Genomic DNA, 19537 nt, shown 5'->3' with positions numbered 1-19537 from the left:
TCTCACCTGTAGCTCCTGCTCGTCCCACGCACACTCGTGATGCTCGTCAGTGCCTGGACCTCAGAGGGCATAAGTGCTCACCTGCTGGGTTTCCCCTCCTGACGCCAGGTCACCAGCTCTTCAGAAACCACCTGGGTGTCCCAGAGAGGGATTCCATCTGGAGTTAGCACAGACCCCACAGGTAGTCGGGCTCCTTCCCACAGGGCAGTTACACGTCGTGTGTCCAAGGGTACCCGACTTCTGTCCAATTTGCTGTGAAGCTGGGAGTTCCACGAACCCCCTACGCCTTCAGATTTGCTAATTTGCCAGAATAGCTCCTAGCACTCAGGAAGGCACCTGTCTTACTTACCGACTTATTTTTAATTCCTTTAACGTTTATTTATTTATTTGAGAGAGAAAGAGAGAGCATGAGTGGGAGGGGCAGAGAGAAAGGGAGAGAATCTGAAGTGGACTCTGTGCTGAGTGTGGAGCCTGATGCAGGGCTCTGTCCCTGGACCCTGATATTGTAGCCTGAGCCGAAACCAAGAGTCAGATGCTTAACAGACTACACCACCCAGGCAGCCCATTTACTGATTTATTTATTATAAAGGAAACAAGTGAGGAAGAGATGGGTAGGATAAGGTAAGGGGTGTGGGTGGAGGGCACAGAGCTCCCCTGTCCTCCAAGCACGACTCCATCCCAGCACATTGATGTGTTGAGCATCACTGTCCTTCATGACACAGGTATGATGGATTGGCTCGTTGGCCATCGGGCATTAACTCAATCTCGGTCCTTCCCTCTCCCCCCCTGGTTCCCCAGAGATTGAGGCTGTAGGGCTCAGAGTCCCACCGTCAACTCTACTTGGTTTTCCTGGCAACCAGCCCCCATCCTGAAGCTCCCAGGGGGCCCCAGCCACCTGTCACCTCATTGGCCTACAAGAGTCATTCTTATTCCTCCAGAGATTCCAAGGGTTTCAGTTGCCCTGTGCCAGGAACCAGGGATGAAAAGCAAATATTTATTTTTCATTAGACGGCCCCCTGGAGTGCTCGGAGTCCTGGAGATGAGCGCTGTGCTGCGGCGGGGCCGGGGGTGGCGGGCACTCAGGTGACAGACACGCTGACAGAGCAGGGTCCAGGTCCCAGAGCAGGTGTGTCTGCGCTGAGCCAGCTGGAAGAAGGACCAGGAGGGAAGCCGCGGGGGCCCTTCCGCCAGGCTTCCTCGCTAAACCCCACCATTTGTTCTCTCAAACCAGGGTGAAAAAGAGGACGGACCTGATAGGAGCCTTTAAACTGGACCCTCTCTACCTAAAGCACAACCATCAGGACTCAGGTACGCTGGCGTCCTCGCTTTCTGCCATGTTCTGGTTTTGTGTTCCTCGGAGCTGCATTTCTGCCAGAAGCCAGAGGGGAAGGTTGGCGTCCACACGGACCAACCCCTGGGAGCCCCTTCTCTGGGGCGGGGGTAGGGGTAGAGGCAGGGATAGGGTGCTGATGGGGCCCCGGGCTCCTTGGGTGGGGCCCCCAGTCCGGAAGTGCTCAGTGCAGGGGCCTGGGAGGGGACCCCGGGGGCCGGGGGCACCACACGGCTTTCAACATGGGCGTGGACACCTCCTGCATAGGACCTTTAAAAGTATGACTGCCAATTGGAGAAGGACAAACATTATATGGTCTCATTTATTTGGGGAATATAAAAAATAGTGAAAGGGAATAAAGGGGAAAGGAGAAAAAATGAGTGGGAAATGTCAGAAAGGGAGACAGAACATGAAGACTCCTAACTCTGGGAAACGAACTAGGGGTGGTGGAAGGGGAGGAGGGCGGGGGGTGGGGGTGAATGGGTGACGGGCACGGAGGGGGACACTTGACGGGATGAGCACTGGGTGTTATGCTATATGTTGGCAAACTGAACACCAATAAAAAATACATTTATATAAAAAAATAAAAATAAAATAAAAGTATGACCGCCCTACTGTCTCCCCGAGAGCTGCATCCGCTTGTACCAACACCCCCGGGGGACGCGGAGTGGGGCTGGGGGTTAGGGGAGCCAAGGAAGCCCGGATGACACGGGGCAGGATCAGCATCTCCGCCGTCGGGTTTGTAGACCTGCCTCTGTGCCTGCACCTGCGGTGGGACCCGAGCCGTCCCCAGGCCTGCGCTCTGGCTGTGAGCTTCTGGATGACTGGGGCGGAGAGGGGACGTGGCCAGGCGCGCGAGTCCCAGTGAGGAGCACGATGCTCCCTGGCACACGGAGATGCTGCAGGACTTCCCAGAAGATGCCAAATAGCCCGTTTCCTGTGGCTACTGCCCTAGGCCACAGCCACACGCCCGATCATAAGTTAGTTCAGGCCAGGCTCCGGGGGGGCGCGGAGCGGGGAGACATGGACATTTCTGTGAGATTTTTTTTAAAAAAAGATTTTATTTGTTTATTTGAGAGAGAGAAAGAGAGCACAAGCAGGGGGAGCAGCAGAGGGAGAGGGAGAAGCAGACGCCCCGCTGAGCTGGGAGCCCAATGTGGGGCTCGATCCCAGGACCCCAGGATCGTGACCTGAGCTGAAGGCAGACGCTTCACTGACTCCACCACCTGGGTTGAGATTCTGGGATTCTTACCAAAGAAATAAGAATTGGATATTTCGAAGAATGATCCCAGCAATACAAAAGATTTTTTTTTTCTTTTGAAAAGCATGAAATGAACATTTCCAAACATGAATAGTACTTACAGCCAGAAGGTGTAATTATTTCTGAATTCCCTCCAAATTTTTAAGGTTTTGAAAACAAACTCAGAACTATTTAAGCGTTGCTCTCAGGTATGGCGTAGACGCTCATCCCCTCATCCCGGTGGGTGTTCACAGACCCCGCCCCCCGCCTCCCCCCAGCTACGCTTGCTCAGATTTTCCCAGGACCTAACGCTGCCCTAAAAAATAAGGTCTAGTTTTTAAAAACAGAATTGGCAGGAAACAATGTGAAATTCTGAACCAACTGCCAAGCTCTTATGTTACCAAAAAAAAAAAAAAGTGTATTTCATGTTTGGATAATAAAAATCTTTGCAGTCGTGACAGTTAGAAAGCAAAGCGTTGCCTCTTAAACCTTGAAGTGATTCTTGGAATGAATTTAAGTGAGGGGCATCTGAGGACGGCTTACGGCTCGAGGCACGCAAAAATGTATTTTTACGCTGCTTTTATAGAAAGGCTGCCTCCTATCGAAATATTTGCTATGGCTGTTAGAGATGAGAAATATTAGTGATTTGCATTTTTCCCCTAAAAAATAAAAGACCACAAACTTCTATAAGTCCACAAAAACAGTGGCCCATTTTGTGTTTAACAAGTAGATCGCCAAAAATCAGCTTTCAGCTTTTATGGCCAATGGCTGTAAGGGCATATTTATCTGCACGGATTTAGCCCTGGTGCCGCTAAGCCTTGTGCTCCTTGAAATGAAAACTATGTTTTACAGGGTTTGTTTGTGTTTTTTTTTTTTTTAAGATTTTATTTATTCATGAGAGACACGGAGAGAGGCAGAGACACAGGCAGAGGGAGAAGCAGGCTCCGTGCAGGAAGCCTGATGTGAGACTCGATCCTGGGACCCCAAGGTCACGCCCTGGGCTGAAGGCAGATGCTCAACCGCTGAGCCCCCCCCCAGGTGTCCCCCAAGGTTTTGTTTTTTTTTTTAAACCGTTCTATGTGATAATAAAAGGCTCCTTATTAACTATTTAAAAAGACTGTCAGAACTGCCCTTTGGGGAAAAAAATTAAAATTAAAATTAAATTAATTAATTAAAAAAAAAGGAACTGCCCTGTGGCCCCTCATGCTGTGCACTCAGCTCGCGAGGCCGCAGCAGCGGGTTATCCTGCGTGGGTGCCTTAGGATGCCTCCGTCACTGGGTCCAGGGCGAAAGCCTCCCCCCCCCCCCCGTGAGGTCTTCCCAGATCTCTCCGCTGGAGCCGATACCCTGCATGGCACGTGAGTCTGGCCACGCAGCCATCTCACCCACTGGTTTCCTGCCTGTTGTCTCTCTGTCCCCCCGGAGCCTCGGATCCGGTGGTGCTGCTGCTGGAACACTGCTGGACTCGGGGGATGGTGACCGGCGGCAGCCGTCGGGCAGCAACGTGGGAGCGGCTGCCGTGCCAGCACGTCCCTGCCTCGGTTCTGCACTTTGCGTGTGATGTGAACAAAGGAGGGTCATTCATGCGTCTTCATGCACGACGTCATCTGGGTTCCGAGCAGACCCTTGCCCGGTGCTCATTACATGCCACGCATACTTTGGGCCGCGGCTCTTTCATTTCTGCTGGCCTGCGTGCCTCGCTGTTGGGTCACTGCCGGTGACCCTGCTGGGGACATCTGCTTCACAGTGTGTTTCATACGGTGCAGAGGGCAGGGGCTGGGAGTTGCCAAGGGCTGTGCGACTCCGGGCTTCGGTCTCAGGGTCCCTCATAAAACCAGGAGGCGGAGCCTTGCAGGATGGCCCCCCACGTTTTCCCATCGCCACCATTTTGCGACCCTGATTGGGAGAACACCTGTTGTCTCCAGAGGAGAGTCAAAGAGCCGGTGATAAGCAACAACTTTAGGTTTCCGTATACGTGGAATGTAGACCCGTCTGCAGAATCACTGAAGAGCGGTCTTGGCGGGGGTGGGGGTGGGGGTGGGGGTGCTGGGTGGCGCTCGTCCCAGCTGCCTGCGGCCTGGGCCTGCTACGGCCAGGCTACCGTTGCTCCTGCTGCGGAAGCGGGGACACCGGTGCGCCGCAGCGTGCCCCGTCTGGACCTACACTGGAGGATCAGATGTTCAAAACACAGGACCTCCGCGCATGTTCCCAATTCCCAGGCGACTGCTTGCCTGAGGTCACCCCGGGGCGACTCCCACTGGTGAGAGGCTCTGTCCACCAAAATCCTTGGCTCGGCTGCGTTAGGTGCAAGGGGAGACCGAACGCAAACCCGCCTTTTCTGTGACCACAACGAAGCCATCTGAATCCAGGGTGATGACTCGGCTCCAGTGGTTGCTCACCGGCGTCTGCCCCGTGCCGGGCTCTGGGCTGAGATCCGGGGATGCAGACACGGACGCCCCTCCCCAGCCGGGTGCTTGTCTTACGGTCTAATCACTCTGTATGTCACCAGTTCACCTTCCCACGCACAAATGAGTGCACGATGAGGTCTTCAGGAGCCGAACGCCGAGTTACTAGTGGGCAAGAGAAGAGAGCTCAGATGTTGTGCTTGTGGAAGCATAGAAAGCAAAGCAAATGGGAAGCCCCTCGTCGACCAGCATTTCCACTTTGTTCTGGAAAGCCCCGTGGATCCGTGACCTTGGGAAGTGCCAAGGAGAACACCCAGCCCCTGCCCTCTGTGGTCTCACGGAGGAGATGATGGGGGGGACACAAGAAATCGATCTTGGGGATCCCTGGGTGGCGCAGCGGTTTAGCGCCTGCCTTCAGCCCAGGGCGTGATCCTGGAGACCCGGGATCGAGTCCCACCTCGGGCTCCCTGCATGGAGCCTGCTTCTCCCTCTGCCTGTGTCTCTGCCCCTCTCTCTCTCTGTGTCTCTCATGATTAAATAAATACAATTTAAAAACAAAACAAAACAAGAAATCGATCTTGAAAATGAGGAGGATTAGGCATGCAATCGACCAATGTGTCTAATGGCTTCTTTTTGTTTGTTCCTTTCCCTTTTGCAGGGCTCATCACCGACTACAGGGTAAGTGGGAGATCCCGCTCGCTGAGTCCAGGTCTCAGGTAACCACAGGTGTGAAGGCAGCGCTGGGAGCTGTCGTGGGCTCCATTCCTCTCGGGGTCAGGGGCGCCCTGGAGGACCGCGTCTACCTAGGTCCTAGGTAGCTAAGCAAGCCAGGCCGCGGACAGCTCTGCTGAGCCCAGCGACTCTGGGTGTCGGGTCGGGGGGAGTCATCTTGCCCGCCCTTTGGGATGGAGGCAGGCAGTTCTGCGCCCAGGTTCCTGTCGGGGTGGGCGCTGCGCCTGGACCCGCGGCCCCGTGCTGTGCGCAGCTGCTGTGCGCCCGGGGCCGGCACCTGCAGGGCCCTGGGGAGCAGGGCCAGAGACCTCAGGGGTGCTCCGACGGCAGGCCCCGTTCTCAGCCGGGGGCCGTGTATGGCGCTGGCAGCCGCTGAGAGGTGAGTGAGGCCCCCCACTCCCTCCCGGACCCCCAGGCTCCCGAGGGGCACGGGGCCCAGGTGGCCACACGGGCCAGGATGGCCGTTCCGCACAGCGCCATGGGCCGCTGTTCTGAGACAGACCTCAAACGTGTCGCTCCTCTCTGATGGCCCTTTCCGGCCCAAGGGAAGCGTCCCCGTGTCTCAACCCCTCAGCCCGTCCCCTGGACTTCAGTGTCTCCTTATGCCACGTCTAATGCCTTATGATAACGAGGCCTCAGCCATTACGCACCGGTGGCTTGTGAGCTGCGTGTCACGTGTGGACAGCCTTAGGTTGGTCCACCTGCTGTTCTTCAAAGACCCGTATCCAGGCAGGTGTGCAGCGCCGCGGCAGCCGGCCTCACCCACATCCACCTGGCCTGGGAGGTCCTCCTGGATCGTTGTGTGCTTCACTGCCCCTTCCCAGCAATGCCAGGGGATGGCACCTAGTGTATCCTTAGCAGATATTTCACGATTAATGAATAAACAGTGAAATTTATGGAGGATCAAGTTAGAAGGATGGGGAAAATTGTTTTGGAGTAGAGAGTTTTCGAAGAGCTGATGCCCATAAGTTAGCCCTTGGAATACCAACTCCACGAAGTAGGAGAGGTCCCATGGGACAAACGCAGGGCGTCCCACCAGGAAAGACCACACAGGTCAGTGGGAGCCTGTGCTGGGCCCTGGCCATGCAAAGGGCCTGGGGCACCAGTCTTGACCTATGAGTGGCTGTTCCTTGGTTCCCTCATCAAAGCCACTAGTGTCCCCCGCCTCCCACCTGACCCTCTCCCCGTGCCACAGCCCTACAGGGCCCCAGACCGTATTTTCTGGCAATTTTACTGCTGTCTTAGCTCCGATATAGGGACATCTTTCCTTTTCTATGCGCTTATAGATGCCTCTGGAGCTCTTTCATGGTTTCTTCCTTTAGAGCGAATTCCAGGCAAATGCCCCGGTGCCCAGGCTCTTCCTTTAGAGTGAATTCTGGGCAAATGCCCTGGGGCCAGGCTCAGCAGACCAAGAAAAAAGACTATGATTGACATCATCATCATTTTGTTCAAAGACATTGGGAGCCCAGCCTGAGGTGGCCACCGCCCTGGGGCTGCGGAGGAGACACTGGGATTCCGGGCCGTCTCCCAGGCTAGTTGGGGAAGTGGGGGGTTCCAGGGGTGAGCACCGCGCTGGCAGGAGGCACCGGGCCTGAGGGCAGCGTCAGCACCACGAGGAGGGAGCTGGGAACACGTCGGCGAAGGGGGTTCATACTGCGTCCGCCCGTGGCGGCAGGCCGGCGGTGGAAACGTGGTGTCGTTTGCCAACGATGCACGTGGTCCTGGGCAAAGTGGGGACCCTGATCCCCGTTTCACAGACGCGGAGACACAGGGTCAGCGAAGTCAAGGAATCTGCGGAACACGGTTAAAAGAGAACCAAGGACTTAAGTCAGAAGCTCTCACTCCGAGGCTCCCAAGGCCCTTTGGTGAGGGAAATGCGCCTCCCGGTCCTCGTTGGTGGCTTCTCGCGAGCGGGACGCTGTACAGGACGTGCCGAAGACAGGGTTTAGAATGTTTCAGGTGTGGAGGGAAAGTACCCAGAAATGGCTCCGCTGTGTCCCAGAAACCTGGAGCGGGCTTCTGCGTGCGGGATCCTTCCAGGCGGCCCGTGCAGGACGGTGGAACGGACCTTCCTCCTGCTGTATCAGCACAGTGGTCGGAATATTCCACCGAACGGCATGGGGTGGGCGAGGGGCGGGGGTTGGAACAGCAAGGACCCGGAGTCCCGTCCCCTCTGTGCATCCGGGCTGCGTGCACGGGGAGCTGAGTGCACGGGCCGTTTCTGCTCCGGGGGCACCTACCTCCGTCCTGTCCCGGGCTCAGGTCATGACAGCACTTTAGGGCCACGTGCGAATGAGCGCTCGATTCACCTGTGAGCACCTGCTACTCCAGGACGGAGAGGTTAGCTTCGCCCTGCTGTGCGTCCCCCTGCTAGACGTAGACCTCACTGGGATGCGCAGCTTGTCGGCTTGGCGACGAAAGGCTCTGGAACGCAGCATCGGTGCGCGACAAAGGCAGGAGACGATGGCTTTACTGCCTACTTAGTCAGTTAGCCGGGAAGGTGAAGGATCTTCTTTCCGATTTTCCAAAAAGACGCGTTGGTTCCGTTTTTACTGACGACCCCCCAGCAGCCTGCAGACACAGTGCTGGGTCGGCCGCCGTGCGTCTGCCGGGGACGCCGTGGCGCCGAACGTGTCCCCCTGGCCTCTTCTCACAGCGCTAAGAAGACAGTGGTATGACCCGTGACCCCACCGGGCCCAGCGCCTGGGGGACCCCGAGCGACACTGTGTCAGATGCCGGAGTGTCAATATCGGGTCCCCGCTTCTCTCTCCCACTCGAGAGCCTCCTGTGAAATCCTTGCTGGGAGCCCCAAGTTCAGAAGTGGCTCGGCCGTGGGTGCGCCCAGCGCACGGCTTGACACCTGCCTGCCCCGGGCTACGGGGGAGCCGTGCACCCCGAGCCCTGCGGGAGGGTCCAGGCCTAACCCCCTCCTGCCGCGGCCCTGCACTCACCAGCCCCGTCTGCGAGCTGTGCCCTGCAGGGAGGTCCAGGGAGCAGGAAGGGAGACTGCGTTGCCCTGGGCATCTTTGCAAGTCCAGGATGGGGCTCTTGGGAGTCACAGCGACATGCCCCTGCTTTCTCGTGCCAGATGCCCCCTTGCCCTCCCCCCCTCCGTGTCCCTTCTTGCTGGCTTCAGCACCTTTGCCACCATGGAGGCCCCCACAGCCCGTAGAGTGCCAGCCAGCTGACAAACTGGGGACAAGCTAAAGAGAGACTATTTGAAGACCAACATGTTGGGCTTTTCTTTTCTCTCTTTTTTTATGATTTTATTTATTTGAGAGAGAAAGAGAGAGAGCGCACAAGCAAGGGGAGAAGCAGAGGGAGAAGCAGATCCTCGTTGAGCAGGGAGCCAATGTGGGATTTGATCCCAGAACCCTGAGCTCATGACCTGAGCCGAAGGCAGACGCTTCACAGATGGACCCCCCCCGCCCCGGGCACCCTGTGGTTGTATTTTCTAGTGACCATCTTGCAGGTCACTGCGAGCAGGGCAGGGAGAGTCACTCTTGCTCTAGGAAAGGGTGCCAGGACGTCCCAGGGAGCCTGCGGAGCGGAAGGTGTGGGTGTCGGCTTGGTCCTTCCTCCTTCCCATGGATGGACGGACGGAGCAACCGGCCCCACTCTGCTGCCCCCGCCGGTCGGTGAGCCCCGCCGGCATCTGCTCAGGGGACATCGTGCCTCCCCAGGAGCGACCTGTCCGTCCTCCCGTGTCTCGGAGCTTTGCACAGAAGGCTCCAGCTGCAGGCGCTGCTCACCGCACAGTCGGCTTTGCATCGGCACGGGCGGCAGGGGACCGGCCAGGGGACCTCCAGGGGGTTTGCTCCTCCAAGGGCAGGAGGCGCCCGGTGAGCCGGAGGAGAGCAGCTCTCGGTACGTTGCCCCCTGACGCAGCGTGTTCTGTTCTCTTCCAGCACTGGCAGCTGCCCCTGGGCCGGAGATTCCGCTCCTTGAAGATGTGGTTTGTTTTTAGGATGTACGGGTCAAGGGGCTGCAGGCCTACATCCGCAAGGTGACTGTGCGTTCATCACTTCTGGGGGTCACATGGGGACTTCCGTAGGAGCTTAGAAATGAAGGACGGTGTCTGGCTCGGCCAGATAGCTCGGACTCCTGAGGGTGGGCAGTCGGTGCAGGATGACAGACCTGCACACGCCCGTGGGGACCAGGGCCGTCAGGTCCCGGAGGCTGCGGAGCCAACACCCCCCACAGCCCGAACTGTTGCCACGTCTGCCCGTGGCGGGTCCAGGCAACAGTGTTGGAGCGGTGGGGAGAACCCAGTACGCTCTGCTCCAAGCACCGCCAGCCCGGGAGGGTCTCCAGGCGGCTGGGGATGGCTAGCTCCTAGCCCCGGGGTGCCCGGTGCGCCCCCGAGCAGTGGCCCGCACATGGCCTTGGACCCTCCAGGTGAGTCCCGGCGACCTGTTTGACTGAGTGAACCAGGCCTCCGTGACGAGCCTACAGAGGGAGAGCCACTTCAGGCCCCACCACCCTGCCTTTTTTTTTCTTTTTTAACGATTGAGGAAACTGAGGCCAGAGTATATGCTGCCCCCCCCCAAGACACCCCCCCCCCTTTAGCTGGCTGCAGCAGGCTGCTGGGTCCCAGCGCTTCCCTCCCACGCCGGTGTCTGTCCTCAGCCCCGGCCCCATCTTGATGGACAGAGGTTCTTGGGCTTCGTGGGAGCGGGGACGGCCGTGGTCTCTGGGGTGAGGGACGAGGCAGGACTGCGCACGTGAGTTCAGGAGAACATGTCCTCCAGCACAGTGAGGATTCAGCTCTGGGGAAGGAGGAGAAGGGCTTTAACTCGCCAGACGATTCCAGCTTTAAGCTCAGGGCCCCCGGGGTGTGATCAAGCGCTTCCTGTGAAAACACTCCACACCCGCCTCTGGGCGCCCGGCCTCGCGGGGAGGGAGGGGATGCTCAAAGCCGGTCCCTTGGCAGGTGGGGCTCCTCTGGACCCTCGCTGGGGTGGGGGGGGGCGGTGCACCTGCCAGCACAGTCTCTGCTGCCCTCTAGCGGCCCCAGACCTATTCCTCTGCCCGGGAGCAGCCCTTGAGGGTGGCTTGGGACCGGGCCACACTCGCTCAGGGTCCGGAGTGCGCAGCAGGTGCGCAGGCCACGCGGGCTTGTTCTCAGTTCACATCCTATTTGAATCCCCTATGGGGCTCCGTGAACCCCGCAGAGCCAAGTGAGGTGGGGAATTCAGTGAGACGAAGGCGTGTGCCGAACGTGACAGGTGCTGTCCTTCTCCTGTGTGGGTGCAAGGGCTGCGGGGGCCGCTCTCGCTGCACAAGCACCTTCACGTCCCTCTTCCCAACCTTCGTTCTGAAGTGCTGATGGGTTGTTTTGGTGGGATTCAAGGGTCCACCGCACAGAAGAAAACATTAGTTGGGGTTTTTCTGAAGACCCCACGATCCTCCCGTCGGGGTGGCGAGTGTCGTCCTGCCCTGAGTGTAGGTGACGAGCACTCGGCGGAGGTGGCTGGGAGCACGTCCCTGAGCGGCAGCCGCGGCCCAGGAAGCGTCTCCAGGTGGCTGAGTCCCGAGCTGCGCGGCCCTGGGGAACTCAGGCGGCGGTTCTCCCCTTTGCAGCACGTCGGCCTGGCTCACCAGTTCGAGCGTTTGGTGCAACAGGATCCCCGCTTTGAAATCTGCACGGAAGTCACCCTGGGGCTGGTCTGTTTCCGGCTAAAGGTAGGTTTGTGGCTTTAGTCCCCGTTCCCTTTGACGGGTGGGCGGGGAGGGAGGATCATGTGTCACCTGGGTGCTCAGAGCAGCACGCTGGCTCCCCAGAACCTCAGAAGTCACCAGGCATTTTGCCGCCTGGGGTCCCTGGGTCCAGGCCCTGCTGCCCCTCCTCCACGGAGCTGACACTTCTTGCGTGTGTAGACCTTTGGTCCTAGAATGCTCCCCGGTTTCTCCATCCACACGGCTGCCACTGCGATGCTCTGAGCCGTAACCTGTACACAGGCTCACTAACCGGGGGGTCACTCCCAGAGCAGCCCCAGCCCCAGCCCCGACCTGCGGACCCCGGCATCTTCACGGGCCCCTCTAGGTGGCCAGGTGTGTGCAGAGGGTTGAGAAATGCTGGTCTGTTGTCCTGCTGCCCTACTCATGAGTGTGAGTGTGTGTGTGTGTGTGTGTGTGCGCACGCGGGGTGGGGGGGAGCTGGCCCAGAGGGTGGACGGCACAAGCCGTGTCTGCTGGGGATCATGGCCACGTTTCTGGAAGGTCCTCGAGAGAGGCTGTGCACACAGGCCCCTTATCAATCTATCTGTGGGAGGGAGGCCGGAGGGGGGCCAGGTGCTGGCCTGTGCAGCTGAGCTGGCCGTGCGCGCTGCCACCTGCCTTTTCCACTGGCTCCATGTTTCCATGCGGGAGGTCAGCAAGGGGAGGAGGGCTAGGCCTGTGCAGGTCAACGTGCTGTCATCCAAATGTGGCCTCCCGCTGACCCTATCCTCCCCGTCACTGATTCCTGGAGCTCCTAGGGGGTAAGGAGGAACAGGCACAAGAGGGGCACCTGGGGGGCTCAGCGGTGCAGCACCTGCCTTCAGCTCAGGGCGTGACCCCGGGATCCCGGGATCGAATCCCACGTCGGGCTCCCCCTGCATGGAGCCTGCTTCTCCCTCTGCCTGTGTCTCTGCCTCTCTCTGTGTGTCTCTCATGAATACATAAAATCCTTTAAAAGAGAGAGAGAGAGAGAGAGAGAAGCAGGCACAAGAAAGCCTGGACTCTTCAGAGACTGTGGGGTGCTGGTGTTCCCACGCAGGGCTCGGTGAGGGGGCCGTGAGCTCCGTGCAGGTGCACGGCGGTGAGACCCCACGTGCAGAAGACGGGGAGGCCTCGGAGCACTGGCTCCCAGCGGCCAGGTCCCCGGGTGCCCAGAGCACGGGCCGCGGCTCAGTCGGCCCTGGTGTTGGCGGCGGGCTTCGATGCGTTTGCCGGGGAAGAGACGTTTCGTTTTGCTTTGACTCGCCGGTGTTCGCGCAGGACTTGCACTCTTTGGTCACGCACACACCGCACACTGCGTCCATGTAAAGCCCAGGTGGGGGGCGAGGGGCGCTGACCCCTGCGAAGCTGGCATCCGCGTGGGACTCGCCCCCAGACTGCGGACCAGGAGGCCCGCCGGTCGTGTGTGCCCCGGGTGTTCGCCGCATTCCTACAGCGAGCCACAGAAGGGAGACCGTTAGGAAGAAAACCACTAGGAAGAGAAAACACGCTTGCTGAGCTGCGCCGGATTTATCGAAAGAAGCCCGCGTGGACAGCGATCCGTGCGGTCCCCATGGGGTCCGCGGGGGTCAGCTGCACCCGTGTGGGGCTCAGCATAAGTGTGGGGTCCTGCGGCCACCACGGCGACCTGAGGCCCTCATCGTCCCCCCCACGCCAGCCTCCGTGCCCCCGACCTGCCCGACCCCATCTGTCCATGCGGCGCGGAGAGTCCCACCTATTCCAGAGCCCGGGGTGCCCGGTGGCCAGCAGAGTTCCCTTCTGTGCAGGTCAGCTGGGGGCTTCCGTGCCACCGACCCCGTGTCTTCTCGAGAAAGCACATCGAGGCACGCGGGCCGCGTTCCTGCTTCCCTGTGCGCCTGCTGGTCCCCGTCTCCCGAGCCGTCCTGCTCCAGGGTGAATTCCGTCCTCTGCACCCCCCGGGGCTTCAGATGCACACTGGGGTCCCCCTCCCTCCCCGTCCTCCCCGTCCTCCCCTCCCTCCCCCTCCCCTTCTCTCCGACTGCTTTCTCTGCTTGGCTTCTTCCTCCACTTAATAGAAGACATACCTCGCCTCACCCACTTGAAAACGGCAGGCACATTTTCCCTAAATAATGTGCTTTTGATGTCTCCACTGTACGCCTACGCCTGTTTGCTCTGGCCTGGGTCTTCCTGGTGAAGTGCACGTGTTGTTCCTTCCCTAGCATCATCCTTGGGCAGGACAGGCTGTGTCTAGACCTGGCCCAGGTCCTGCACTGGGCCCCGTAGGCGCCCCACGGAGGCCCGCAGCCGGCGGCAGGGAGGGTCTGCTGGGCTCATGGGTGGCCCCGGCGTCGGCCAGTGTGCGACTGAGCGGAGCCGGACCGTTCTTCACCCTCTGTTCTCCCTGCTTCTCGACTCTCAAGACAGAACGAGAAGGCAAATGCACGAGCCCCATGAGGGCCACAGAGCAGGGAGGCGAGGCCCCACTCCCATCCCCCTTCACGCGTGATGATGAGATGGGGGGAGGCACCTCCTGGAAGCAGAAGAGCGCTGGGGCAGGGGAGGCAGGTGCATGAGAGCAGCGGTGCCCCGCAGGGTGCCCGCCCCGGCTCGCTGGGCTGCTCCTTGTCCCCGGGGGGTTGCCGATGGCCCCTCTGTGCCACAGTTCACGGGCGGCTTGCCCAGGTTCGAGGTTGGCTGTACTTCCTGTCTCTTCTCTCTGTTTGGGAGCGATCCTGGCGGCGGCTGCCTCCGGAGCCCCAGTTCGGTCGCTGAAGCGCATCAGCTTGTAGATCACATGCCTAGGGAGCTCCGTTTTCCTTACAAAGCCTGGCCCGGGGAAGGGGAAGGGTCATCCTTGGGCAGTGATTGGACCGGTGGAGAGCCCGTAGGGGGAGGCTGTGGTCTCCCACGGCCACGTAACTGAACTCCTCACCCTGGGAAATGAAAGGCAAGTGGTAAGGCGGCCCGTCGTCTAGCGGACGTGCGGCAGCGTCGCCGGATGCCAGCCGTCCTCGGAGGCCAGTCGGGGTCGGAGTCCTTTGGACCGTCTCTCCGTCTCTGCAGGGTTCCAACAGGCTGAACGAGGAGCTCCTGGAAAGAATAAACAGCGCCAAAAAAATCCACCTGGTTCCCTGTCACCTCAGAGACAAGTTCGTGCTGCGCTTTGCCATCTGCGCCCGCACCGTGGAATCTGCCCACGTGCAGCTGGCCTGGGAGCACGTCGCTCAGCTGGCCACCAGCCTCCTGGCCGCCCCCAGGGACTAGAGCCCGGCTGAGGTACGCTGTCCCCGGCCCTGTCCTCGTCTCTGCCCCCAATCTGCCCCCGGCGCTGCCTCCACGGCTGCCTGGGCCGGGGTTTCCACCCAGGGAGGTAGGACCCACATGCTGTCATGATCTTTTAGGAACTTAGACACGTTTTTACTTTGTCTTCTTTTTTCTTTTTTTTTTTTTAAGATTTTATTTATTTATTTGAGGGGGGGAGAGAGAGCGAAAAAGCACGAGCACCAGCAGCAGCAGAGGGAGAAGCAGACACCCCCCCCCCGCTCCCCACCCATTGAGCAGGGAGCCTGATGCAGGACTTGATCCCAGGACCCTGGATCATGACCTGAGATTATCAGATCAAATGTACGCAGTCATAATTCCGAGGGAAAGAAGGAATTCTCCCCATTTCATGGGGCACAGAATCCAGCTGACACTGATAAAATGTGTCCAAGGGAGGCCAGCTTGGCCACCGACCTCGTCTCTGACGCTTCACATGCATCTACGGGGCACAGTTCCAACCAGGTCGGTGGAGGAGAAAGGGCACATTCTCTCTCTCCATTCTAGCGAGATGCATCCAAAATACCAATTCTTTCATTTCCTGGGTGTGTGTGTGGGGGGTGTAGCCATATGTTCATGCGTATTTTTTTCCGCCGTAGAGCTCAAACGTTGAAAAGAAGCGTACCTGACATCATGGAACGAGAAGACAGTCAACGTGTGGCTCCGGGGACCCAGGCCCGCCTGCGGCGTCACGCTTCTCCCTGGGACGTTCTCCTGGAGCTTGTGCTCATGTGTGCTCACTCTCTTACCAATGAAGAAACATTACTTGCTGTCTGAAAACTTGATCCCAGTGCATGTAGCTTCTATTCATTATTCACTTGTGACTGTTGATTAAGAAATCATGCTCTCGATGTCACCAGTGGTGGGAGAGGTTTACCGAAATATTTTCCAGGATATTCTAGGACTGTGGGACTTGAGATTATACCTGTGGTCTTTCCATTGTTCTCTCATGTGGCTCAATGCTTAATAAATAATTTGAAGCGCAGCAGTGACTGTGCCTGGTGAGCATCCTTTCGTTCTAGGTTGTGCCCAATGGGTGGTTGCGAGGCGGACTTAGCCTTTCAGAACAGCCGAAGATACGGCATCCTTGGATATTTTAAAGATTATTTTATTTATTCATCTGAGAGCAAGAGAGGGAGCACAAGTAGGGGGAGCGGGAGAGGGAGAGGCGGGCGCCTCGCTGAGCAGGGAGCCCGACGTGGGGCTCGATCCCAGGACCCCGAGATCATGACCTAAGCCGAAGGCAGAGACTTAACCAGAGCCACCCAGGTGCCCCCATCCTTGGATACTTTAAAATGTCAATCCCTGCGCCCACAAGTGTTTGTGGAGTGCCTGGTATCTGTCAGGGACTGTTCTAGGTGGTTAGCAACATCACCTAGATGTTGAGTTTTACCTAGAGTTTTACTTAGAGATGACGCCAACTCTTGAAGAAATAAACTCGGAACCAGGACACAACCACGGAGCGAGTTCTACTGGTGTGATGGGAAAGACTAACTTTTGGGGCCTTGGTCTCCTCATCCCAGGACCAGTAATCGGTCCATCTGTCCTCTGGCCTTGGGACTGACAAACCACAGGAGTGCTCTTGTGAACATAAATACTGATAAGACGCAATATTTCCTCAAATAGCCCATCCTTGTTTGAAACGACTTTTGCCGGTGGAAACATACTTGAATTTTCATCCCCAGATGAGTTCTTGTCCTTCAGAGACCGTTTAACTGTTGAAAGCAAAGCACTCTCAGAAAAGGTCCTGGGGCTATTGATACTTCTATTGGAATTTCAAAGACCTCTGATTGCTAACTGTAATGAAATTATCTGTTTTTCCGGAATCTGGAAGTATATCAGATGCCTCCTAGTTCCCCGTCTTACACATAAGGCCGTTCGTGTTCTCGCCCATCAGTAAACCAGACCCAACCCACCATCCATCAAGGCACGAGGACGTGGATGTGCCACTGGGACCACTGGGACTTCATGATAAGGGCTGTTGAGCCCTCAGGTCATTGAGTTGAGGCCGAGGTGTCTCTGTCCTGCAATGAGATGGTTTGCACCTGAGTGTGCTCTTGAGCTAAGATTGCTGCAGGGTCTCCAGAAGGAGCCTCCAAAGTCACCGATGCCAGCTCCCGGCTTTCGTGGAGCCGCCCACCCGGCCCCATCCATAAGCATACTTAGGGTTGATGACGGTGGATTGAGTCCCAGGCCGGAGCCTGGACAGCAGGTGACAACAGGGCCGCTGCTGGGAGCCGTGCACAGACAGGAAGCCAGCTGAGTGGCCGAGGGGCTCCCCTCTCTGCGCCTGGCTGGGTCTTTCTGGTGGAGATTCTCAGACATCCGCTTAAATGGAGGCCCAGCAGAGATGGAAGCTGGGCTGGGCTGACTTCCGGCCGGTTTCTAGGTAAAGCAGCGCAGTTCACCCCACCGCCCGGTCTCTTAAGGCGTCTCTGAGACAGCAATCAGGCCGCAAACCACCTCGCCTGGAAACAGCAAGAAGCCCTGCCTCCCGGCGTATTCAACACGCACATGCATGTGATCAATGCGAGGCACCGTTATCAATATTTTTAAAATATTAACTTTATGCTTCTTTTAAAATTCTCAGTGTTTACTCCCATTTTACAGATGAGAAAATAGGGTTTGTCAAGGGGACTTTTCAAGAGGTCTAGTGACTTGTCCCAAGGTGGCGCTGCCAACTGGTGACTGAGCTAGGACTGGAACCCAGGCAGTCTGGCTCTAGAATCCCCCCTCTTGCCCACTCAGCCGAGCGGCCAGATACGCTGTCTGCTCTTCGGGGTGAGCCGTTTGTCACAATAAGTGGCAGTGAGGCCATTCGTTCCCTTCTGGGAAAAAAAAAAAAAAAAACACATTTTCGCCTCCCCCGTTGAGTCTTGGCTCCTGGCCCCAAGACAGTTTACGAAGGTCTGGATTACTCAGGCTTACTTTCGATCGACTCATGGCATCTTTATGTAAATGTATATTCCGTTTGGTGTCACGACGGGTCATAGGCCACTGCTGGCACCGGAAGTCCACACAAATCCTGTCACCTTCCGGCATCCGAGAACGGCACCTGCTGCTCGGTGTCAGAAAGATCCTTGATGGATGTGGATGTGTCCAGATCCTGAAACCCACACCGTTTGGAGTCATAACACCTCTGCCACCAAGTGAGATGCTCTCCCTCCTGCTACCAAACAGTGGTGTCCCTTCCAACACTCCTTCTAGCTCTCTGACATTATGTAACTGGAGTTAGGGTCAGATCCTGCAGTTAAGGGCTCAGGACCACAAGCCGCCCTCCGCCCAAAGCCACTCGCAATCCCTGGCCTCCCCTACTTCTGACAGACCGGCTGTAAAGGAGGGGTCCCCATGAACCCCTCCTGAGGTTCAAGGCTTTGCTAGAAGATCCCACAGACTCAAGACACCATGTTACTTACATTTTGCGCTTTGTTCTAAAGGCTACAGCTCAGCACCAACCAGCCCAGACGGAAGAGCTGAGCAGGGCCAGGAATGCGGGTGGGGGTGGAGCTTCCACACCCTGCTCTCCTGGCACCTCCGCGTGGTCACCAGCTTGGAAACTCTCCAAACTCTGCCGTTTAGGGGTTTTTATGGTGGATCCATTACATGGGCATGGTTGATTAAATCACCATAAGATGAGCTCCATCTCTGGCCCCCCTCCCCTCCCCAGAAGTCACAACCCTCTAATCACACCTTGGTCTTCTTGGTATCCAGCCCCCATCTTGATTCTAGCTAGGGGCCGGCCAAGAGTCGCCCCCCTCTGGAACAGAAGAGGCTCCTGTCACCCACACATTCCAAGGGGTCTCAGAGCTCCGCCGTGTCAGGTGTCACGGACCAAACCGAGACTGTATCGGTCTTACCGTATTACACTAGGAAAGCCCCCTGGAATCATACGCCTCTTTTCCAAAATGTGACAAATAGCAAAGCTTCCTGGAACCGAAGACGCTCACTCAGGCTGACTACCTGGCATTATTGGAAGGAGCCTGTGGAGACACTCGGGAGAGAAGGAAGAGGTGTTCCCTCGATCATCATAAGGGGAGAAGACGTGGAGGGAAGGCAGGGTGGGACCATGGCTTCATCCCTGAGCCCCTAATTCACGGGTCCCATAGACTCAGTACATGAGAAACCACGGATCCTTTCCGCGGAAAGCCTGTGTCTGAGAGCGGGGGTGGAGACTGCCTGATGGCCCCTTGATCTAAGGATGGTTTTACTGCTTTTCTGAATCATGTAAATCCCAAGGATCACACACTAGAAATTATTTTGCCTTTTCTTTTTTACTGCATTTGATACCAAGATCTTTTTCCTCTGCGCCGCTGTGTGGCCTCCTATCGCCTCTACTTGTCGTAAATAATAGAGAATTCAGAAAGACTGTGAGCATAGGTCGCTTGTGTAAAGGGGATCAATCTGGAGCTACCACCCATGTGGTATCAGATTAGAAGCACCTGCAAGTGCTGACTCAGGCTTGCGGTGACGTTCCAGAAGAAAATGACCAAAGCAGACTGCTCCCCCCTGCTCTGTCTGCCCCATTTCCATTGACCACAGGATCCTCCCCACCGTCCCTGTGACTCGCTCAGCGCGGCGATGAAAGGCTTCTCTGGGACTGGGGATGGCACGCCGGCCCGGTGCACGCCCGTGGGCACAGATACTGCTTGTCACAGAGCCAGGAGCCGCGCCTTGAAGGCAGCCACAATCCAGCCACCCTCCAGCCGAGCCCAGTGTGGATCTGCCTGTTTCATCTGACTCCTGTCTGTCTGCTTCCTGAGGTCCTTAGACCATCCGCCTGCCCCCTCCCGCTCCCCACCCAGCTCCCCCCAGCTCCCCCCAGCTCCACCC

The 19537-nt window shown here is 57.6% G+C and overlaps 1 protein-coding gene across 1 annotated transcript in view; it reads left to right on the top strand.

Annotated features, from left to right (window-relative positions):
- Positions 1 to 15692, top strand: part of DDC (dopa decarboxylase) — a 54698-nt gene extending 39006 nt beyond the window's left edge. Inside the window, 7 exon segments of the mRNA XM_055301260.1 lie at positions 1232 to 1308; positions 5634 to 5653; positions 9616 to 9682; positions 9685 to 9713; positions 11291 to 11392; positions 14453 to 14665; positions 15307 to 15692. Of these exon segments, the coding sequence (XP_055157235.1) occupies positions 1232 to 1308; positions 5634 to 5653; positions 9616 to 9682; positions 9685 to 9713; positions 11291 to 11392; positions 14453 to 14653 (496 nt within the window). The 3' untranslated portion in view covers positions 14654 to 14665; positions 15307 to 15692.
- Positions 15693 to 19537: the final 3845 nt, after the last annotated feature.

This window comes from Nyctereutes procyonoides, unplaced genomic scaffold, assembly GCF_905146905.1.
Source record: "Nyctereutes procyonoides isolate TBG_1078 unplaced genomic scaffold, NYPRO_anot_genome, whole genome shotgun sequence".
Classification (NCBI taxonomy): domain Eukaryota; kingdom Metazoa; phylum Chordata; class Mammalia; order Carnivora; family Canidae; genus Nyctereutes; species Nyctereutes procyonoides.
Note: the sequence above shows the minus strand (reverse complement) of the source record. Positions and strands in the feature narration are given on the sequence as shown.